Source organism: Amphibalanus amphitrite, unplaced genomic scaffold, assembly GCF_019059575.1.
Source record: "Amphibalanus amphitrite isolate SeventyFive unplaced genomic scaffold, NRLGWU_Aamphi_draft 000267F_arrow, whole genome shotgun sequence".
In the NCBI taxonomy this organism is placed as follows: domain Eukaryota; kingdom Metazoa; phylum Arthropoda; class Thecostraca; order Balanomorpha; family Balanidae; genus Amphibalanus; species Amphibalanus amphitrite.
The window spans coordinates 568,721-593,122 of NW_024881762.1; the positions used below are offsets into that span (position 1 = coordinate 568,721).

The window sequence follows — 24,402 nt, forward strand, 5'->3', positions numbered from 1 at the left end:
ATAATGTGGCATCTAAATTACAAAAGCCGTTCTCATCCATAGAATTTGCACCATGAAAATTCGTGTGAACACTGTCGAGTCCCAGTGCTCCCGAATCCCTAACCCAAATTTCACCAGTTCTTCCTCCAAAGTCAGCCGTGGGATGACACAAATCCCGTGAATCGGTCCGTGGGACGCGCGCGCCGTCTCACGGCTCAGTCAGCGCCGCGGTCGTGTAGCCCCCCGCGGCGGGAGGTCGGCGGCTCTGGGCCGGCCTGCTGCTCGTGACACAGTGAACCCGGTGGCCGCGGTCGGTGGGAATCCTCGCGGGCGAGCGGGCGTCACAAAGCGGCCCGGACAGACCAGTTGTACGGGTGTCCCCGCAGCGGCGGCGGCAGCGTGGCGGCGCGCAGGACGTCACCGGCTATAGCCGCGGTCCGATCTGGACTCCATCTGAACCAAACCAGTGCCCGGTCTGTACCTCAGTGCATCGGCTTCCGAAGTTCCTGGTCGGAGTTGGATTGCAGGCGGAAATTAAAAAGGTTTTTTTGCTAGATGGTGGGACTTTGCAGCCAAGAGAAACTGTCGAGTTTGTTTCTCACCATACTGTTATTCGATATTTATTTTCATATTATTCTTATGAGAAATGGTGTGTCATACGGGCCCATCAGTCCTTGGCTATGTCATGGCATGGCCGTCTACCGGTCTCGGTCACCGGTCTCCGCGGGCCATCAGTCTCCATTCGGGTCGGCCGACTGGCAGGCCGGGGCCAATTATCACGGCATGCTGTCCAGAATGCAACCCCAGGCTGCACGGCTGTCTGTGTCCCAGGCGACCGGGCCGCTCAGAGGGGTCATAACTGTTCACAGGTCACACGACGGGTCAGTGACAGCAGCGGAGGCGTCCGAACGGCCGCGGTCACACCAATGAGCAATGACAGGTGGTAGAGAGGTGGTGTGGGCATGGGTATGCGTTCCAACATTCAAGATCTATTGTAAAACAAATCAACAAAGCATCTTTCCTCATTACCCGATGATTGAAGCCCCGCTTGGTGGCAATACCTCGAGCTGCTAAGCGTTAATTAAATGAGTCATGATTTCACCGGTATTCTAATCCCACGTCTCGCGTGTCTGAAGCTACCGTAATGTGTAATTCCCACGTAGTGCAGTAATCAGTGTCCAAACTGGGCTAATCCATCTCCGGCGGACCGGTACCGCACTGTTTGCGTTCCGCGCCGTCCGTCACGGACGATCCGGGCGGATTTGGCGCCGTGTTTTGTCAACTCCGGGCGGCGGTGAGCGCCGGCCGGTCCTCCGCGGGCGGTGGCGTTGACCGGAGAGCTCGCGGAGCCGCCCGTGACAGAGCTGAGCCGGGAGGAGCCCCGCCGCTCGTGTCACGGCCCATCTCAGTCCGGTGGTCAGACACGGGGTGTGCTCCCACAAAGCCGGCCCCCGCCGGGACGGACAGTAGGCGCCGGACGGAGCGGCCGCTCGGTGACGGTGTCGGACTCCGGTCACAGCGGGGGAGCCGGGCAGCCTCCGGAGCTGCCCGGGGCTGGTCACAGATACAGATGGTGGGCAGAGCCAACCGTGTGTGACCGATACGGTGCCCACAGTCAACAGTGGACTGCACCTGAAAAAAGGTTCAGATAAAGAAGCGCTGTGATCCAGTTTCGACAGTTACGCAATGGGTCATGCAGTAATGCAGTATTATTTCAGACGCGAAACCTGATGTTCCAGGATGCAGTGTCACAGAGCAGCGAAAAATGTCCGTTTTTCTCCCAGCAGAGCTGTGAACCAGCCTCGACGGTTGTGTAGTAAATACCGCCTGACTCATTGGCGGGTTCGACACTCGAGTCGCAGTATGGTGCTAAAAGCTTGTGGAGCCAACAGTTGCCACGACGTTCGGCGCCGGGGGGGGGAGGGGCGGTGCTGGCCTGCGCCTGCCACCAAAGCACAGGCAGCTGTTGGCTGGACTCAAACACGGGCGTCCATCCCGGCACACCTCTCGGAGATCCACAGTTATACCAACAGTCGGATCAAAATAAACTGAGGAGATGAGGAAGGAACGACCAGAGAAGGAACGAAGGAGAATTGGGAGCGACTTTTCAGAGGAAAGCGAGAGGAAAAAGGGAACTGACCGGACCTGCCCCCATGGATTCGTCACATTTTTGTCTTAGCTTCTGTTATGCTCACATGCTCTGTAAGCTTGTGATGACAGAACAATTTTCCACTTCAAAGATAAGAATCTGTAAGGTCATTGCCATCTGAACCATGTCTAACACGTCATTACGCATATTCTTGAATACATTAACTTGGAATTGTCCGCGTGCTTCCGATAGTTATATCCGTATTCCCCTAGCCAATTGTCCGGTGTTACCGGAATCCGACTCACTGCAGTCTCCGCGATGTGATGACGCCACTCGTCGTGCGTTGCAAGTTCAACATTCTTTTTGCAGACATACACGCGTATTCTTACGGCCGCTACATTAGCATACCGGTCTCGGCGGATGTGAACTAAGCCTGTTTTGGTGTTTGGGGTGGACCACCGACCGGCCGGGGAGGTGGAGGCACTGCGGCGGCCCGTTACACTCGCGGGTACACCGTCCGGCGCGCCGGAGGTCCCTCCTCCCGTCCGTCAGCACGTGCGCCTCCGCCGGCCACCGCGCCGGCTGCAGGGAGCTGGCCGCCGCTCCCGAGCAGCTCCGTCCGTCCACTGACCGCGCCAATCCGCCGGTCATTGCTGCCTCGTTGAGATGTAGCGGTCTGATCAATGGGTGGCTGAGACAATGCTCCGATTGGAGACCTGTTAAACGGTATCGGAGAGGGGTGATGTTGGGCGGTGGGAGACTGAACCCAGCCGGACCAACAACCGTAACTTCAGACTGCGCTTCACGGCTGAATAGAACATTTGTGTCCGATCGTTTTACAACGGTAGTTACATTTTCGCAATTATTTTACCAGGCTTCACGGTTCGTGGTGCGTTTGGTTTGCTACAGTGCAACTGATTAACACCTCTAAATAAATCCTAAAGTGAGCAATAATGCTCTAAGTCTCGTGCTACTACCTGCATGAAACACCAATCTAATTGCTCGGAGTGACTCCGCGGGGCCAATTCCCTCGTCTCCAACACAGTGCCCGGTCGTAGATCAGTCTCGAGATCGTCACCGGCGCACCCGTGACGCCAGTTCGATGCTCTCTTCACGGTCCAGCGGCGACGGCGGCCGCTCCTCCGTTCCGCACTGGAACGACAATGGGACTTCTCGGACCGGACCGGGTCCGCACGGGTCCGGACCGGGACGGACTGAGACGGCATGGGTCCACGCTGGACGGCATTGGGCGGCGGAGAGGCCGAACGGCGGCCCATAGGACATTCTCGGATGGCGCAGACTATAGACCGTTATCCACGGCGGCTGGGACGGAGCCAAGGACGGAGGGGCAAGGAAGTCGGCCGAAACGGCATGATGATGCAAATAGAAATGGCGTGCGTCTTATTAGGCGCTGGTTTCTTCGATCAACACTAGGAGCTTCTTCGGCTTATAAACTTAGAAATATCAGATAATGAGAAAGGTACTCGTATTTGCAGAAATCGTTGCATGTTTCCTTCTAGGCACGTTTTAAGCGTGCGTGCTGAAGCCCCGGTTCAACCATCAATTCATAATCACATATAACTCGCACTTACTGTCTCTCCTGTCCTGCCCCATCCTGTCTATCCGTCCCGTCCCGTCCCGTCCCGTCCCGTCCCGTCCCGTCCCGTCCCGTCCCGTCCCGTCCCGTCCCGTCCCGTCCCGTCCCGTCCCGTCCGTCCCGTCCTGTCCGTCCCGTCCTGTCCGTCCCGTCCTGTCCGTCCCGTCCTGTCCGTCCCGTCCTGTCCGTCCCGTCCTGTCCGTCCCGTCCTGTCCGTCCCATCCTGTCCGTCCCGTCCTGTCCGTCCCGTCCTGTCCCGTCCTGTCCCGTTCCATCCATCCTGTCCGTCCCGACCTGTCCCGTTCCACCCCATTCGTCCGGTCCCATCAGTCCCGTCTCTCTCGACTCCAGCCTGGGAGCCGCCGGCAGCTGTGCGCGGTGGGATTATGACCGCGCAGCCAAGCCGTGGCAAATGATGTAACGCACGGGTGCATCGCAGACGACGACATCCGAGTGAAAGATTCGTCCGACCACAACTGGCGCATTCCAGCAGTGCACCGGCACATGGAGTGCATCAGATATGCTGCTATTTAAAACGAACTGGAAGTAGGTACCAAAAAAAAAAAGATTAAGAACCAAAGACGTTGCTCCACGCAGTTCATTGTTAAACGATCTCAGTGATAACATTGTCGTTCGTTAATTCAGTGTCCACTTCTTATTGTAGGTATCTAGGCAATAATTCACAAAATTGTATCCTATTGTTATGACGTAGTTGAAAGTTTATAAGGAGTAAGGACACCTTTTGCCACTTAGCTCGTAATAAAGGGACGTGTCTGACATGCTTAAAAATCAGTAATCACGTTTCAAACTCGATCGAACGTCAGCCTTATCATTATTCAACACCCCAAAAACTAACTTGCATCGGATAAAAAGGTAGGGTCAACACTCCGCGGCATAGGTACCTACATATGAAAACAGGTTGGTAATAAAAACTCGGGCACCTTTAGACTATCCAAGCTATTTGAAATAACTGCTTATCAGCTGAGAAAACGTCTGGGTTTAAAAATATCGACTCTCACGGAAATGAACCATGACGTTTGCTTTAAACACATTTTTAGTGGCACTCCATTTTTGTTCGTTTTGTAATTGTAACAGTTCCGTCACTTTGTTTACATCGGTCCCACCCCACTTCCAGTCGGCAGGTCCTCAGCGTCCCCTCCCGTCCCGCTCTGACCCATATCCTCCTCCCGGTTCCGCTCGAAGGTCGCCACTCGTCCCTTTCCGCTTCCCGCGCCACCGTCACCGCCGAACCACTGTCAGCTATGTGCCACCGAGCGGTGCTCATCATTAGCACGAGGTAGCCGACCTCCTCGACACCCGGGGCCGCGCGCAACAACGGCCCACATGACACAGCGGTCCCCGAGTCACCGAGACCGATCGGCATGGCAATGGGTCCTGGGTGCGTTTAATGAGACGCCAGCGTGGATCGATGCGCTCATCGAGTACCTGAGATGGTTTCGGCATTTTTCGGCGCTGCAGAAAATCGGTCAGCGCCCGATCATGACTTCCTGAACTCTGTGAAACCTTTGAATCGGCTGACATTTTTACGGCGCTGCGGTGATCTCAGAGTGGCGGGGTCGGCGGCAGTGACCCAGAGGGCGGCGTGGCGGCGCATTCCTGGCGATTTCTCCCTGATACAGGCCGGTCGGGTCATACCTCCGCTGCCAAACCAGCTGGGCCGCCCTGCCGGAGCGGCGGCCGGCCGAGGTACCGCCCGCATACCTGGCGGCGCGGCCGGCGCGGCGCGCGGGCCCTTGTTGCGCGGCGGTCGGGCGGCGGCGGCCGAGTAAAACAGGTGCGCTGCGGTCGGTTGCCACCACAGCCCGCCGAGTGACCGTGCCGGGAAGATCGGCAGACGGAGACGGAGACGGAGACGAGCGGAGAGACACAGACGGACGGCTGACGGCTGCGGACCAGCAGCCAACCAGACTGCCACCAGCACTGCCCCGGAGGGACGAGAGAACGCCCATAGACGCCCAGATATAACTCAGGTCAGTCACGTGTCTAACAGAAACTGGTGACCAATTTTGTTTACATTTATATTTTTCACTTCTTATAAAGTTTATTTCTTACTCTTTAAAAGCTTTTCATGTTGATAAGACGTGTTAAAAATAATATCAATAAAAAACATCTCGAAATGTGTTATGATTTGTTTTCGAAACCATTTGTTTATTGAATCGCTGAAAACCGGATGAATCAGTATCAAGAAAAGCAGACGTTTACCAAGTTCCAAAGCTATCACGAAATCCAATGCAAAATAAGACTGTTTGAAGAACGGAAATAAGCTGTGAGTCTTTCGGTTTCATTTTTAGATGCTCATTTTAGTGTGTACGATATTTCATACTTTCATTCGCCATAAATTAATAAATCATACCTACCTACAAAAGATGGAAATAAGTCAAGTGATTGCAATAGTTAAATGTGTCAGGTTAATGAACTGAAGAGACCGGTAATAAGCATATTGTCAATGCATTCTCATTCATTCCAATTTGATTGAAAAATAATTAAAATGTATTGCAAGCTAGACAGCTACGATTTAGACAGATAATAATAACTATATCCAAACATGCATGTAACTATATAGTTGACATGTTTCATCAAATATGTTGGAGCGCTCATTCTATCGGCACCGTATAATTTTTAAGTCAGCATAGCCACCAGCCGACACTTGCATCACCATGCTCGGTCGCTCGGTCCAATGACCTCAGCCTCCATCGACCTGTCCTCGAGTGACTCACCGCTGCACGATGGTGGTGCCTCTCCGGCCGACCTCACCTGCTCTCCGCCCGCATACACCGACGGTGACGAAACACACCTTGTCTTTGTTTTATTCCGACGAAAACAATCGGCTAAAAAGTAATTCATTTAGCGAGGTTGGCCTTCAGCCATGACCGGAAGGTATTCAGTTGGAATAATCATGCCCGTGGGCTGACTCTCTCGGTTTGATCTGCTGGCTCTGAAGGTGCGGCAGGGTGTCAGACGGTTCCGGAAGGGGAGTGGGTGTGGGTGTGGGTGTGGGGGGGAAGGTCACTGACACGGGCGCAGTCAAGGTGACGGAGGGGGCGACCCGCCTGCGACTGATGTGAGGTGGACTATATGACGGACGACCTGTGACGTCATATCAATGCCATCATCGTTCCGGCGACGTCACCCGTGTCTAAATATGCGTGGCCTCGTGCCGCAGTGTGACCGGTCGCTCCCTGTCACGGAGATGCCGCGGTGATAGCCGGCAGTTGCTCCCGGGCGGAGCGGAAACAATGCCGGTCCGCTCCGGATGTTTTCGTTCCGTTCCGTGAGCTATGCAGGCGGCGACAGTGGCCACAGGTCAGCGGTGGAGGTTCAGGGAGCATCTTATCGACATCTCACATCGGATGTTTACTGAAAACAATGCGCTGAAAGGTCATTTATTGCCAGAAGGTCTGGGTCTTTGACAATCAATTGATCTCACTATCTCACTAATGTTCATACCTATCGTGCTTTAGGCTCTTCACTTAATCACGATATCGGCAATAAAGAGAGTTAATTAATTGTTGTACTGGCACTTGTAGGTGAGTGAGCTTGCAGGCTTAATAGGTATCAATTTGTTGCAAAGTTGCAAAATAACGTCAGACTTGGAAGGGCGATGCTACATACCGATAACGTCTCATCATATTTCCGCGAACATCTACAAAACCGTTCCAGTCACTGCTCTGCAGAGCCTCGTGGGCGATTCCAATTACATTTCCACGCGTGAAGAGACGCCTCTCAGCGTGTTACGCAAGGCCGGTCGGCGGATTAGTCAGCGTTGGGATGGGCAGCTCCGGACCTGCACGGAGACCTGACCTGTCGGGGTTTAAATTACACGCGTCGGCGCATCTCCCTCACACGTGGTCTGACCTCTGATCGCCAGAGCAGGCTGGACGGAGTGTCATTCACCGAGTCAGGGTCCTCCCCAAGTCACTGTGTCACCGTAAACTGGTGCAGGTGGAGGGGACCTCACGACTCACGGCGGTAGACCGTCGCCGGCCTCCATCGGACGGCATCACGCCTGTTTTCCGATAGGTGCGGAGTGGTTTGAGCGATTAAGGCGCGTGTGAAAAACATCCGCTGCGGCCGGGCTGATGTCGATTTATCACCTGTATTGGTGACGGGGCGTCAAATTCACGCCCACCGCCGTGCCGCCGGGACAAACAGTGGCGGTACGGTCACCGACCCACGGACCACCGGCCGTGGTCCCGGACCAGAGCTGTGAGACAACGGTCCACGGCAAGGGGCCGCAGACCATAGATTATACGAACAAGAAATCATTGGCATAAAGCACCGATATGAAGACGCAGATTGCACATTACAATCTTCTGGTGATCTTGCGTTGATTGTATTTGCTTTGGTGATGCCAAGGTTTCAAAGGCACGATCCCCATCACCCCTTTTGTCATCGCGTGGCCACGCGACACGGCTGATTGGGACCGCACGCGACCGGTAACTGTCCCCGGCGGCAGATAACGGCGACCGGCCCGCTAACAGCGGTATAAGGGACAGATGGCCGCGGCTCGGCGGACTGAGGACCGGCCGCAGCTGGCGGCAGAGACCTCACGCGCAGACAGAGACGGCTGGATGGAGACCGAGACTTGTGGTCGGGCCGCGAACGGCGCTTCAGCTGTGATGGTGGAGTGAGTCCTTCGCGTGATCGGCTGGCCGCTAGCGCTGCTGAGAATTTCCTGCATTGCACGTCACTTTGCACGCCCGGGCAGTTAGATTTCTGGAAATATGATGCCACTTCAAAGAACGTGGTCAATATTATCGTGTATAGCACTGTATCCTGCAATTTGTTGCATATGTCTTATATCAAAATATTTAGGCTTTGGATGGCTTCCGAAGAACATCCAGTTTTAGCAGCCCACCCGCGCTTCCGTTCACCAGCGCACGTGGCCGGTGCTCGGACTGGCACGTCTCTCGGCTGGGCTCGGCGCACGGACGGTGGCCTCACTGGAGCGAGACGGGCTCACTGGCTCGGAACACGGCCGAAAAACGATAGCCAGTCTCCGTCGCGGAGTTCGCACGCCGTCACACACGGAACGGCACGGGAAGGGAGGCCGGCGAACGGCCGAGAGATGCGTGTGGTGAGCGCTGCCGTGGCTGGACTTGGAGGGTCGAGCTGCGATGATAAAGGAAGATGGAGCCGATGAATATGTTGCAAAGAAGCTTGTAAGTCCAAAGTAAGGCCAGATGAGAGGTCATAACATTAAAACATGAGAATATGAAAACACATAAACACGCATCACTTGTTGTTGTGTTGTGACGTGTTGTGCCGAACCGTTTGTTACCGGGCGGTAAACATCCTCTGGTATGCATGTATCGGCGTTCGACCGGTACCGTCAGACCCACGGCTGACTGGGTGGGAGGGTATCATTACCCCGCCCCGGCCACGGTCCTGACTGTAATGAGACGGCCCGTTACCGACCACCGGTATCGACCGTCCCTCTCCGTTACCGATCACCGGTATCGGCCGCCCCTCTCCGTTACCGATCATCGCTATCGGCCGTTCTCGTGTGTCGCCCGGGCCAGCAGAGCGGCACGGAGCGCTCCATCGGCCACGGAAGGAGAATCTCCGTGACAGAGGTGCCAGCGCGGACAGACACCGTCACAGGCTGGCATCCAGAGACGGGTGGAGCCTCCGCGGAACCAAGCCGCTCTGATCTGTTTATGTCAGGTGCTGGCAAAACACATTACGATCCGACGCATCGCTTCAAGATAATCCGTCAATTTCGTTACGCTTGACAGACCACGCTGCAACACATCATATAATGCAGGTAATGTGCAGATAAAATCCCTGTGTCACCCCAGTGCGCGCAGTAGGGCTAAATGAGGCTTACTTGCAGTATTTGTGCGCGCGAGGCTGTCGCAGTATGCACTCCTGCAGATCAGCAGGATGTTTGTAGCGGCACACTCACCCACCGCGGTACATTGCGGCACGGTGTCCGCTCTGGGACCCGCCGCAGGCGTCTGAGCGGTACTGCCGCTGGGACGGCGCCGACCCTGCCCCCGGGCCGCCACCCACGGCTCCCACGTGTCCGTTAGATGCCTTCCGAGGCCGGCACGGGCCGATTTGGTTCCGCTCGGCTCCGGCCAGTAACCGCCGGCTATTCACACACACTCGGTCTTGCGTCATGTCCGATCCACCAGGCTGTCGGCGCCGTGGTTTGTCTTCACCGGACCGGAGCGGCCACAACCTGTTCCGCTGGTCGTGACTAAGGCACGAGCTGGAGAATAGCTGAGACATTCGGTGTCGGCATGCCGCAGAGATATGAATACCCACTCACGAATATCAGGCAGGTGGCCGATAGGCTGGACGCTCGCCGGGTATAATTTCAGAGAAGTCTGAAGTCTATGAATTCCGTGTAGTCTGTTGACATTCCATGGCGTTCAGTCTCTAATCTCCTGTCGTCTCTCAGTCCCGTTGATCAATCACTAGTCTCCACATCAATTCGGTATTTCCCCCTACATATATAACGGGTCACATCCGTGTTGGCTCCCTGACTCAGCCGTTCCTCCAGTCCCGGCGCTCCGTCCGCCGGTATGTCTGTCGGCGTCCGGCGGGTCGCCACGGTCTCCGGTGGGATGTACCCGAACTCAGACACCCCGTCTGCAGGTCACTGCTCTGACCCGCAGCTGAATCACTGCCCTCACCCCCTCAGTAACGGTGACCGGTATTGGACGCCGGCGGCCCTGCAGTCAGTAACGCCCGTGTGACCCGTCTGACCCGGGCGGCGCCCTCCGACCGTTACGGGCCGCCCGGCCGGTCTCAGTATGGGTCACACGCCGAGACCAGCACGGAATGTCGTAAATATAGCGGCGGGGCGGACCAGCCGGCCGGCGCTGCATGGGGTGTGTGGTGAGCGTCTGGAGCGACCGGCCACGCTTCCGGGCGGGGGAGGGAGATTCCCAGACACGAGCCGGAGGATTGACCTACTGAGCGGAGCGGGGCGAGAAAAACGGCAACAGCTGGGGATTATCCCTCTTCGGAGCACTTGCTGAGCTGGCGACTGGAAGGAGAAGTGTTAGCAGGGAACCGGATCACATGGCTTAAGAGGAACTTAGTCTTTCTGTTTGTCCAGGAAGTTATTTTTTAACCAGCTCAAAGTCGCCTTACTGTTATCATGCATTGCATATAACAACGTTTATTGGTATAAAGGCTTTATTATAAAAGATTTGATGGGTAAATATATGTCTATGTTAACCGCGAGCGTCACTTAAAGTCATTCAACCATAACGGAGTGCTGTCGACAACCGTCACGGACCATGGGCGAAACTAAAAACCGGCAGACGTGGGACGCTGTTGAGATTTGCTGACGCGGCGGCGACCAGTCCGTGTTATCGCCACATTAGTATTCTGTTGCTCGGCTGCCGCTTCTGTGCCAAGTCGCCGTGACTCCGAGAGGTGCTTCCTGGTGCTTGTGCCCCCGCCTCACGACCTGTGGGCCGCAGCAGCCGTCGGTCCGACCCGCCAGCTGACCGCGCCGGCCGCTCGTGGGCCCTGAGCGGGCAGCTCGCCGACGCTGTCCGTCGGCAGCACCACGCGCCGCGCCGTAACGGTCTCCGCCGCGCCGCCAGCGCCGCATCTGTCGCGCTGCCGGTCAAGGTCAGCGCGGTCGTTGACCCCGTGTGAGAGAGGCAGACCGCCGCCGCCGCCGGCACCGGCACCGGGCGACGACGCCGGATTCGGTTTTAATCAGCGTTAGATTGGCGAGGCGGTGAATTGGCTAAAACAGCGGCTTCACCACTAACGAGAGCAGATCAGCGGCGTCAGCTGCGACCGAAACGCCGCGCCACCATCCGCGTCCCCACCGCACCGACCGAGCCATGGGCGACACGCCGAGCGGCACATCTTATTGTTGCACGCTGTCACGGTGCGGTTTTCACAACCAGAAAAACGTGCGCTCACCAGTGCAGAACCGCGACATTGTGAAGGATTGCGCGCGCCGCTGGGATCCGCCGGCCGGGCAATGACCGACAGTGACCTGCTCCGGTCCCTGCTCCGCCGGCCTGCATGGCAGCCGAGCGCGAGCGGCAGAGAGTGCAGTGCGGCAGTGCGCGGTAACACCACGAGCGGCCGCCGGGGACTGCAATGGTGAATAGGGCTCTAACCAGCCGGCCAGGGAGTCTGTTACGGTGGAGATTGCAGTGTCGCATAGGGCGCTAACCGGCCGCTGCGGAGACTGCAATAAGGCAGTGCATAGTAACACCAGCAGCGGCCGCCGGGGACGGAGCAACGGCGGAGACTGCAATGCAATATAGGGCTCTAACCGAGCGGGCACTACAGAGACTGCGGTGCAGCAGTGCGTGGTAGCACTACGGGGACTGAGCAGTAGCGAGGGCGGTGTGGCGTGTCCAAGTCGCGGCCATTTGTCTAATTAATCGGACAGCCGCGCCGGCTGAGACGGCGGACGGTAATGGCTCGCATCCGGCGGGGGAGGGAAGGAGGAAAGGGAAGGACACGGGGCTAGTGTGGGGCATACGGACGACCTTGGCTGGTCCAACGACATGGAGCGCCTGAACAGCCTCGAGCCTTTGAGGACGACTAAAGGCTCCGTCTGAGAGAGATGTAACAGGACAAAGGGAACAACTGATTAAAAGCCCTTCAGAATCTGTTAGTTCCAGTCGGCCATAAAAGCTGGATGCTAGAACCTAGAAAGCACACAGCCCACAAAAACTAGCTCGTAAAAAACAGACAAGTTTTATTTACTGACTTAAAAGCCAGAGAATCAATAAGTGGAAATTAAACTAATTCTAATGAATGCCTTTTCCCAAAAAAGTTAATCCGTGCTTGATTATAAGCGTTTTGAATCTAGAAGACTGCTGGTTTACCATTTTTCAGCCACTTTTGCCACCCCTTCGCCACCTAGCGTGCCCGTTTCTCTCACCGTCTCCCTTGTCTGCCCACAGCACCCGACGATGCGCTCCTGTATACTGCTGGCTCTGGTGAGCTGGGCCGCCCTGACCGCCGCCCAGACCGACTCCTGCTCTGACGAGGACACCAACTTCGAGCTGGTGACCGGCTACGTCTACAGCGCCCCCTCCGACATGCTCGACTCGCGGGCCGGCACTCTGATGCTCGCAGAGTGTATCGACATGTGTCGACAGAACGCCAGCTGCCAGGCGTTCAACTACGAGACCGGACTCTGTGTGCTGATCGACTCCAACGCTGACGCCAATGAGGACGAACCAGGTGAGAAAGAGGAAACGGTGAGAGGGTGAGAGGATCTTACATCACAGAGAGCGGGGTCTTATATCATCGAATGTGAGGTAGGAGACTCGACATACGATCTCACTTAATTAAGCTGAAATGAGAGTTCAGAAGTGGGTTTGAATTGGTAATTAGGGTAAGGGCGGGTAAGAGTATGTACGCGGGCGATAAGAGTACGCATCAGCTGTTTCGGTTGCTTAGCAATGCGGGTTTGTCGAGTTCATGAAGTGACATGAAGCCGCCAGTGCGTGCATGTCACCAACGGAACGTGGGCGTTGAGCGGCGACGTTGTTGAGTTTAAGGCGATGAATATTATTTTCGAGCGTTATGATATTATTATGATATGGTACAATAATTTTGATACTTGGCAGTTGAGATAAGGTACATTTCCGTGATTGTTGTGGGAAACTTGTGAGGTTATCTGGGGAAATACTGTACAGTGCAATATTCTGTTTGCGAAGTTTTGCACAACGTTTCGGGGTTGTTTTGTGCGCGAATTGCATGTACGGTAAGAGGACGCACTGTTCAGGAGGGTAAGAGTACGCAGAATTATACATTAAATCGAATATACAGAAATATAGAATTATTAATCTATCGCTCAATGACGTTTGCTTAGTAGGTATATCATCAATGGAGCACTGTGATGCAGATGCGTACCCGAAATTCTTCCAAATACGAGTTATTCTCCTTTTTGATTGTGCATTTTTTTAAGAAACACACGAGATGATTATTTCCTGATTTATAGACTTGAAAGATTTATTTTATGTTTTTCTTTTTGGATACTAGAATTAACTTAAATGCCTTCTGAGTTTGAAGTTAAGCATTTGGACAGTGCAAGCTGCATAGGTGTGTGTTCATATGCTTGCGTAGGGTGAAGTCGTATAAGAGTACGCACTTAGTGGATTTCTTGCTCTCATTTGTTTAATATTTGAAGGAAAGAAATCGCAAATAGGGAATATTAAAGTTCATTGAATTAGCCATCAACCCATGGGGCAACGATCCTTCAGCGTAAATGGAAGTGGTCTAAAACTGACATTTTCTGAACCGTTGCACTTGCGTACTCTTACCATATGGGGTGTGTAAGAGTACGCACGCCAGGCGGGTGGAGTACGCAAGCATATGAACACACACCTATGCAGCTTGCACTGTCCAAATGCTTAACTGCAAACTCAGAAGGCATTTAAGTTAATTCTAGTATCCAAAAAGAAAAACATAAAATAAATCTTTCAAGTCTATAAATCAGGAAATAATCATGTCGTGTGTTTCTTAAAAAAAAATGCACAATCAAAAAGGAGAATAACTCGTATTTGGAAGAATTTCGGGTACGCATCTGCATCACAGTGCTCCATTGATGATATACCTACAAAACAAACGTCATTGAGCGATAGATTAATAATTTTATATTTCTGTATATTCGATTTAATGTATAATTCTGCGTACTCTTACCCTCCTGAACAGTGCGTCCTCTTACCGTACATGCAATTCGCGCACAAAACAACCACGAAACGTTGTGCAAAACTTCGCAAACAGAATATTGCACTGTACAGTATTTCCCCAGATAACCTCACAAGTTTCCCACAACAATCACGGAAATGTACCTTATCTCAACTGCCAAGTATCAAAATTATTGTACCATATCATAATAATATCATAACGCTCGAAAATAATATTCATCGCCTTAAACTCAACAGCGTCGCCGCTCAACGCCCACGTTCCGTTGGTGACATGCACGCACTGGCGGCTTCATGTCACTTTATGAACTCGACAAACCCGCGTTGCTAAGCAACCGAAACAGCTGATGCGTACTCTTATCGCCCGCGTACTCTTACCCGCCCTTACCCTACTCCACCCGCCTGGCGTGCGTACCTACTCTTACACACCCCATATGGTAAGAGTACGCAAGTGCAACGGTTCAGAAAATGTCAGTTTTAGACCACTTCCATTTACGCTGAAGGATCGTTGCCCGATGGGTTGATGGCTAATTCAATGAACTTTAATATTCCCTATTTGCGATTTCTTTCCTTCAAATATTAAACAAATGAGAGCAAGAAATCCACTAAGTGCGTACTCTTATACGACTTCACCCTATTCCTGGGGGGAGGGGGCAAGCTTGGGACAGCTAAGGCTCATCCTATGGGATTTTCTTGATATCATCCACCCAGCGTGGATGATCGATAGGCGCCACCTTTGTGTCGAGACTCTCATCTCGCCGTGAGACCTATTGTGTCCATGTCGGCACGACGGCAGCCATGGAGCACTGTCGGCTCCTTTGATCACCCACAAGGTGAGACAAGGTCCTTTCCCGGCGTCTCTCGTCCGTCATTTGGTGAACAGCGTGTCATCTTGGTGTGATAAATCTTCCACGATGGTGTTCGCCCCTGACCACATCCCGACTATTACTGGACCTAATGATAACAAACGTAGACGGCCGTTGGAGGAGCTCGGTGGGCCACTTACCTAAGGGGTATACGATGGCAAAAACGCCATTACACAACCTTTTTAATCACAAATCGGCGCAAAACGTCTGAGAAGATATGTCCAGGCTAGTCTGTGGCAGCTCAAAGGCACGCACACACCTTCGCTCTCTTTGGTTGCATCGACCTGTCACGAGGAGGCTCGCAGCTAATCGCCGGTTTGCGTGCCTTCCTCACGCGTTTTGTTCCTCGGCGCTCGCCTCGCATGCGACCTTCAGCTGTTCAATATCGTCCGCACGTGTCGACAGCTGGCGACGGCCGTCAGTGGGGGAGACGGGCGGTCAAACCGACCGACCGGGACCGACCGGGACTGCCCGGGACCGGTCGGACGGGTCAGCGGCCGGCGCCGGATCCCGCCGCCAGCCTCTGACCCAGTTCAGACTCCCTCCTCCCACCCGCTCCCCGACCGGCGCGTAAAGAACCGGACAAACGACAACCATTTCCGAGCGCCGACCGCACATTTTTCTCCGTGGCGTGACTGAGGAGTGACGATAAAGGAAGTGTGCGGGTGGTGAGACAGGACAACTGCCTTCTGTTCTCGATCCTGTTTCTGAATATGACGGTGATCTTTGCGGCACGTGAGGCTCCAAGTGGTGCGTGCATGCTGGACAAAGGGTACAAATTACGCCCAGCAATTACACGTACGGAAAGGCGCCGAACAAATGGAAGCTGACGCTTCGCCTGCCAAAGTGCTCCTCATTACTCGTTTAATTTCGGTCGGCACCTGTCAGCGGGCAGCGGTTGACCTTCATGGCGGGTGTAATTAGACCCTGGAGCGGCTCCTCTTTAGAGCTTCTGCCGCTGGTAGCCAAATGCCGCCTCTCCCGCCGCCAGACAGCGGCGGCCGAGACCTTGCAAGGCCTCTGACTCTGTGGGCGTCGCTCTCTGCATCGGCACCAACCAACCGCGACTCCGCCGAGAGGTGGTCCAATCTGGGACCATCACGAGTGGCGGGCCAGGCTCGAGCGCTCTGCCGGCCAGCGGCGGCGCCTCCGGTGGCCCCGGGTCGTTGCAGAGTAGCCGGTGGACGGTGGACGGCGTCACCAGGCATTGACCCGGCCGTCGGGACCGGCAGATGGCGGCGCTCGGGCCACATGGCGCGCCGGAGAACCGGTGACCAGCCGCACTCACACACGGTGATTACGGGACGGGAACAGATGGTGCGGAATCGGCACGAGGAACGGCAGAGATACGGGGAATGAGATAGAGGCGGCGTCATTTAATGGAGCTTGATACGGACATGATGCAGCAGGCAGTGCACATCACTTTTAACCCATCAACACCTGACTCTGGACTTTCGTCCGTGAAAGTGACGACGTAGCAGTGACCATGCAGAAGCATTGACCTGCAAATTGCAAACAGATGTCAGCGCTAGAATATGGTTGCCTCTACGGGCATCCAAGGGCATAAGGGCATAAGGGCTGCCTTGCAAGACTCACTCGAAGCTGAAAGCTCAGACGCGCCAGCTCCGTTGAACCATATGCATAATTCATCTGAAACATGCATGAACAGGGCGCCCTGACTCTGATCTGTATCGCATACATTAGCATGGGTCACGGGGTGAGCAGAAGTCTGTCCGGTGCCATCCAATGTCAGGTACAGAAGGCCGCGTGACGTCACGACCGGATCTCATGAGGTCACCTGACCCGCTCCCCGACCTCTCCCGCACCTCAGCCCACCAGCCGCCCCGGCCACACGCCATGGGTAAAATATGGACATCGCCCGCTATCATCACGGTAAATGCCCATAAAGAGCGTAACCAACGCACAGCCTCGGGGTATTTATGAGCCCTCCCCTCCCCTTCCCAGAGCGCCTGCCGTCTGAGGTCACTGACCGCGACCACAAACACAGTAGACATTGTGTTGAGCTGCGGCCATTGTGTCAACACACAGAGTGTGGGAGTGTTCCGCCCTCGAGCGGCAGAGGCTACTGCTCCGCGCCAGCAGAGGCATGTGGGTGTGTGCACTCTAACCCATTCGGCACGGCAAACACACACAGACACACACATACGCAATGGGATCCAGTCATGGCATACCACCAACTCGCTTTGGCAATGAACGCATGTGCTGTCGCTTTCTTTATTTTTCGTCTTTCCTCCTTTCTTTCTTTCTTTCTTTCTTTCTTTCTTTCTTTCTCTCTCTCTCTCTCTCTCTCTCTCTCTCTCTCTCTTTCTTTCTCTCTTTCCATCTCTCTCTATTTTTCTGTCTCTTTCTCCACTCTATCTGGCTACCCACTCACTCACGCACTCATTCACTGAAACTTGCCTCCCTTAGCTTCCTTCACAAAATACCAAATATTCAAGGAGCACAAACATTCAAGAAACACAACGAGACATTCCCTGAACTCCAAAATCCCAAGTTCCTGCTTTCACTCATGCGTTCACCGTGGACGCTAATGTATGCGGGCCGCTCTCGCTGGTCAGTTCTGACGCTGTTGGTTCAGCAGCCACCATGGGGTAGCGTCGCCCCACCCGTTCGGTCGCTGCATTATGGATGGGTTACACAGGCGGTGACGGGGGCCAGCGAGCCCGCTGAACGGTCCCAGTGGTCATCGGTCACGGGGGCATCGGTCAGCGGGGGAGGGGGGCGATCGGTCAGATGATCCGATCACTGGTTTTACAGTGCAGCAATGACGGAAATATGTAAACGATGCTACGTTCGCCATGGTCAAGCCACGGTCAATGACCTCTGGTGCGGCCACTGGAGATTTACTTAACCAGCCCGTCAATGCAGCCAACTGGTTTAGTCGGAAGTTGGGAAGCTTCGGTCACACATGCCATTGATAGATTTGTGAGGTTTAATGTCAAAATTGCCATTCCTAGTTTGATGGGATGATGTCACTCGCTGATTCGTCACCACTGCCGTGTCCAGCTACATGTAGATGCTGTGTCTGATGCGCGTGCTGAGCTCACCACTGACTGGTTTGTGTGTCTGTGTGTTTCAGAGGCTCTCACCGTGTCCCAGTTCCCCGTCTTCACCATGTACGTCCAGAAGATGTGCTACGCCGGCGCCCCCAAGTGCAGCAGCGCGTGGGCCTTCGAGCGCGTGCAGAACTTCACCCTGGCCGGGGTGGAGAAGAAGTCAGTCACGGCCACCAGCCGCCTGGACTGTCAGAAGGCCTGCCTCAGCGAGACCGAGTTCGTCTGCAGGTGAGAATCGGCACAGATCTTCCACCGGTTCCTAAAGTAGCTGCCCTGCCGGTTTGGGTGAACTCTCACCCACCTCCTGTAATAGCTTCTCAGGGTTAGCGGTTCTGCGGGATAAACCAAAACACTCCCGGCCTAGTTCTGGTTATGACTGTTATTAACGAAATAAGATCATGGTAAGTTTCACTACTCCATTATCCTTCCGATAGAAATTACCACCCTCAAGACTCGTCCGAATCACGCGATAGAAATTATAACGTCACCTAATGCCCTTAATCTTGGATACGGGCGCGAATTTCCCACTGGATATGAAACATGTAGTGGTCCATCAGAAATAATCGGGGTCCAAAACAACGCATTGAACAAAACTGGCTGTCCGTTTCGACGAGCCTCATGAGTGGCTGCCTCCAACAGTTGCTAGCAAGATGTAATCGTTTCGAGATAAAACGACATTGGCGTTTAGCCAGCCCAAGGTCAAGTCGCCATTACCCGGGCGTCCCATAACTCGCTGTGGGGTGTTATCATTTGGACAGCTGGTCACGCGAGACCCATCCAATCGGCTCTCCAGCGGCCGTCGCTCCTCTGCCGTCTCGGCCGAATGATTCTGTCGGAGAGACTCTGGGAAATCCCGGCCTGTCGAGCCGCCCGCCGGCTGTCCGTACGGTCATCGCGCGGTAGTGGGCGTCCTGACGTCATCAATCACTTCACTGTGACGTCATCAGTCCGCTCGGGTCACTGAGGGTCACCGACCGACCGGTGCCTCAGCTCCGACAGGCAGCACAGAACCTGGCCGTCCAGTTCCGTGGGAGTGGTCGGAAGCCGCGCTAAAGCTGCGTCGGTCGGGTCCGTCTATTTTGGGAGGTCATGTGAGAGCAACGCTCTGTCTGCCTGTTTAACTACGCCCTCGGTACGCGGGGAAGTTGAAGATAGAAGGAATCTCTTGTTTGGTCGAGTAGGATAAACATGACAATCACCGTTGGACGAAGAAAACAAGTGCGCTGACCTCAAGTTACTTGCATAAATAGTCTGTGGTTACTCTGGTCATCCCCAGCTACATTGTAGGAGAAGAATGCACTTTTGTGTGACAGTCGGAACTGCTATTGTCTCGGTGACTGCTGAGTGTACACTTAAGTGGCTTCTCGAGTCATGCCGCCGGCCGCCGGATACGACGCTAACAGACTGGCGGTGGAGACTGGCTGTTTGGTGGAGACTCCAACGAGGCATAGGGCGCTAGCCCGATTATCGCAGAGACTGCAGTGTCGCATAAGGTCCTAACCAGGAAGCCAGAAGTGAGACTGCAGGGCGGCATAGGACCCTAACCAGCTGTTAGGGAGACTGCAGCGTCACATAGGGTACTTCTGACCACCCGGAGCGGAGACCGCAACGTCGCATAGGGCACTAACTGGCCTACTGCGGAGACTGCAGTGTGGCATAGGCCTCTAACTGGCCTTCCGCGGAGACTGCAGTGCGGCATATGGCACTAACTAGCCTGCCGGGGAGACTGCAGTGCGGCATAGGGCACTAACCGCCCGGTATGATACTTCTATGTGGAGACTGCAATGCGGCATAAGGCTCTAACCAGCTGGTGCAGTGAAGAGACTGAAATGCCGCATAGGGCTCTAATCAGCCGGTGCAGTGGGGAGACTACAATGCCGCATAGGGCTCTAACCAGCCTACCGCGGCGACCGCAGTGTGGAGACTGCATTGCAGTGTAGGGCACTAACCGACCAGCGACGAAGGTCGGAGACTGCCAGTTACCGCCGTCCCGCCTGTCGGGACCGGGCTACCGGGACCGAGACCTCACTGGACCGGGACGAAATGGGGACCATGTCCGAACAGTTAACTGGACCGGGTCCAGACGGGGAGCGGGACCGGGTCCGAGCAGGGAGCAGGACCGTGTCCTGGGCGAGAAGACACGCCCAGAACACGTGTCTATCGGTATCGTCTAACGGTGAATGGCTGACCCTCGTTAGAGCCTCAGTAAAAGGCGACTCGATAGCCGCAGTATAAGATGCCTCGAGAGCTTCCGTGTAAGTTGACGCCAGCCCGCCCCGCCGCGCTGTCGGGCGGGAGAGTCGGACGAGACGAACAGGTGGATGACCGCAGCTCGGCGGACGGGCCGAGCGGCAGCTGTGTGCGGCTCGGCCCAGCTGTCCGACCGACCGCTCTCCGTGACTGACAGCGGGGAATCAGACCACAACTTGGGCAGTGTGTGGGTGCCACGGCCGCCCCGAGCCGGCCGCGACGCGTAACGTCAAGCCGCGTGACGTGCTGGCTGAGGTGTGACGCTGCCTGACCACCCTGTCACGCCGACCGCCGGGTCATAACGGTCACTGCTGGGACGGTCCTGAAAAACAGCACCCCGGGCGCGTGCGGAGGCGGGACGGGCTCCTCCCACTGCGCCGGGCTTATGCACGGTGTGTCACATTGATAAACCAACAAAACAACGAGAATGCAAGACGAATACGGAAGAGCCGAGTCTAAGCGGTCGTCAGACCTCTGAGCGCAGAGTGTTCCTAACTCTTATATGACCGGTTTGGACGGGTCATCCTTCCCGCTCCACACGGTCGACGGGTCACCCGGTGCCTGTCGTTGACCCCGGCTCATCGTCCGAACGGTAATTTACGAGCCATTGTCGCCCGCGATGCGGAAATTGTTAGGCACGCGCAGCCGACCAAGCTTTACATTACGGCGTGATAGCGTCGTTAAAGTTGACCCGCGAGGTGTTGTCCATGACAGGGGTGCTCGTAACTTCATTTGTTGGGGAGCTATTGTGGTGTTAATTGTATGGTGGTGTCCCATATTATGCTAATGATGGTGTGTCTATGGAAGTGATAACGCCATTGTTGTGAGTATAGGAGAAAAAAGTATTCAAGCGGCATACTTCCGGCAAGGGTGTCAGTGGTACCTAACTATCTTACTAGAGTGTAAAGTATTTATCGTGCTTTGGAGCCCGGGCCGGGAAGAGAGGCTGGCGGGTAGCAGCCTACCCGCTCCGTGTCTCACAGCGCCCTCTCTGCGTCACCGCCCCAGTGTCTGACGGCGCCCTCTCTGCCCTTCCCCAGGTCGGCAGCGTTCACGGCGGCGGACGGCACCTGCTCCCTGTCAGACATGGACCGGCACACCACCGCCGGCATGGGCGTGTTCCGAGCCGCCGAGGGCACCGACTACCTCGAGAACAACTGCATCGAGGAGCCCGTGAAGCTCTGCGAGTTCCAGAAGATCGACGGGCGTATTCTGAAGACGGTCGACTCGGTGCACCAGGAGGTGGAGTCGATTGACGCGTGCCGTGAGCTCTGTCTGTCGGCCAGTTTCCGCTGCCACACGTACGACTACAACGATACCGGGGACCAGGTGTGCCGTCTGAGCCACCACGCCGCCTCGACGCTCACCCACATCCAGGAGCCGTACCTGGAGATCCCCGGCTCGACCAGCTACGAGCTGAGCTCGTGCTACAACGTCACCATCGACTGCCGCGCCGGGAACATGGTGGCGCGCATCCAGACCAGCAAGATGTTCAACGGCAAGATCTACGCCAAGGGCAACCCCAACACGTGTGTGACGGACGTGGACGGAAGTCTGCAGTTCGAGCTGTCGATGAGCTACACCGACCTCGAGTGCGGCGTGAAGAGGGTCTCGGCCGGACAGTACCAGAACGACGTCGTGCTGCAGCACCACGACCGCATCGTCACCTCTGCCGACCTGGGTCTCAGCGTCCACTGCCGCTACGACCTCAGCAACAAGACGGTCAGCAACGACGTCAACCTGGAGGTGAAGGGCGACATCCAGCCGGTGCTGGAGGAGGAGGCCGTCGTCGACTCGCCGAATGTGCTGATGAGCATCACGGACCCCAACGGCAGCGAGCTGCAGGCGGCCTCTGTCGGAGACCCACTCAGCCTCCGCTTCCAGATCATGGACCCGATGTCGCCCTACGAGATCTTTGTCCGCGACCTGGTCGCCATGGACGGCTCCAATAGCAACGAGATCCTGCTGATCGACGCCAACGGCTGTCCGACCGACGAGAGCATCCTGCAGGCGCTGCTGCGCGTCAACGGCACCAAGGACCTGGCGTCCGCCTTCGACGCCTTCAAGTTCCCCACCTCGGACGTGGTCCAGTTCCGCGCCATGGTGACGCCGTGCCTGCCCCGCTGTGAGCCGGCCATCTGCGAGACGCGCGACTACGCCGGCACGCTGGGCAAGACGGAGAGCTACGGCCGGCGCCGGCGCAGTCTGGACCGCGTGCGGCGCGACGCCTCCGAGGAGGAGCTGCTCGTCGTGCAGACGATCCGCATCGACGACAAGTACGCAGCGCGCCGGCGGACGGCGGCCGAGGAGCGTCCGAGCCTGGACGGTCCGCGGGTGGAGGCGGCCGCCGACGGGTTCTGCGTCAACACCATGGGCCTGGTGGTGGGCAGCGCGCTCTTCCTGCTGGCGCAGCTGGCAATTATTGCCGCCTGGATGTACGGCTGCCAGCGCCGGCGGCGCTCCAAGCTCGAGGAGACCTACCAGGACAACACGGCCAGCAGCCTGGCGCAGCTGTACGACACGGGCTACTCGGCGCACCGCGCCTGAGCCGCCACCCCGCCGGCCTGGGGCACTTCCCCAGGGTAGGTATCTGACAGTGGCTCAGCCACCAGCCAACGTGCCAGCTTCCAGTACAACAGCCGGCAGAGCGGTCTCCAGTCCTGCTGTTCTCGCAGACTGAAGTATACCGCGTGGCTTCCATTCTGGCGCTCACCGCCAATTCTGCCAGATTGAAGCCAAGATAAATCATTCCCGCAAATCCATCGGTTGCGATGGGCATTTGAGCATAATTTGGGACAACCTTGTGAATTGATGGCATTATTTTTACCCGATCACTTTTGTGAATATCACCAAAGCGTGTGAGCTGAGAGTCTTGCTTGGGAAATCGGTGTGCTGTTAGTTTTTATATTCGGGAGATAACCCATTTACCAGTTTATGCGCGTTCGTATTGTCTTTGTCAGTATTTAGACCGACAACGAATCTCCCTGTTTGTTTCAAATGTAGACGGTCTCCCGTAGTCTATAAACCGTTCTGTGTGAGTGACGGACGCAGGTCGGGCCTCAGTTCTGTGATTGTGTGGCCCAACTGCGGTGAGCGGCAGTGTGTGAAGAGTAGGACGTGGTTATTCAAGCCCATCGGCCAGGCGCTGCTCCGTCCGCGCCCCGCGCTTGTCGGACCAGCCGCCTCGCACCGCTTAAATGCACGCCCTTGTTTGTGCGCGAGCGTGAGCGTGACCGTCGAACGGGCTGCTCCTCTGTTCTGTGAGAGAGACACACTGTTAGTTGACCTCAATACCAGTGGCATTATTGATAGTGATTTTTTGTATTGTGTCTATTTATGTTCTGAACGCTGAGCTGCCGTTCAATACAGCTGATAAGATATTATCTTACATGAGTGTTGTTTTGGTGAGACGGCATTCCTGGATGAGTCGGCGAAGATAAGCTGATTTCGACTTAACCCGCGCGGGGCTGGGGGGGGGGTAAATTTTACCCCCCCCCCTCGCGAATTTTTGCGATATCTCAAAAACGGCGGCGCGCAGCGCCGCCAAACTTTCAGTACCTTTTCCTACATCAATTTGACACGTTCCCTGAAAATTTGAGCGAAATCCGTCGGAAAATTTTTGAGAAATTGATGTTTTAGTGACGTCATGTTCGCCATTTTCGCCTCAAAAACGGCAAAAGTTCAAACGCCGCTAACATCTTCATTTTTAAAGGAATCAAGACGTAACAAAAAAGTTTATACGTAATTTTACTTTGTCTATCAAAGGGCTATCTCGGTTTTTTGAAAATTTTGGATTTTGGCCTAAATTTTTTCAAAAAACTGACTTTTTTGGGAAAATCATTATAAAATCCAAAATTTTGAGTCTATCAAA

General features: G+C 55.2%; 1 protein-coding gene across 1 annotated transcript; it reads left to right on the forward strand.

The window, feature by feature from the left end:
- The first annotated feature begins 5,471 nt into the window (after positions 1–5,471).
- On the forward strand, positions 5,472–23,919 carry LOC122386931. The gene is made up of 4 exons (XM_043376680.1): positions 5,472–5,656; positions 12,587–12,869; positions 18,305–18,509; positions 21,572–23,919. Exons 2-4 carry the CDS (start codon positions 12,596–12,598, stop codon positions 23,076–23,078), a joined length of 1,986 nt encoding a protein of 661 aa, XP_043232615.1. The 5' UTR covers positions 5,472–5,656; positions 12,587–12,595; the 3' UTR covers positions 23,079–23,919.
- The last annotated feature ends 483 nt before the right edge of the window (positions 23,920–24,402 follow it).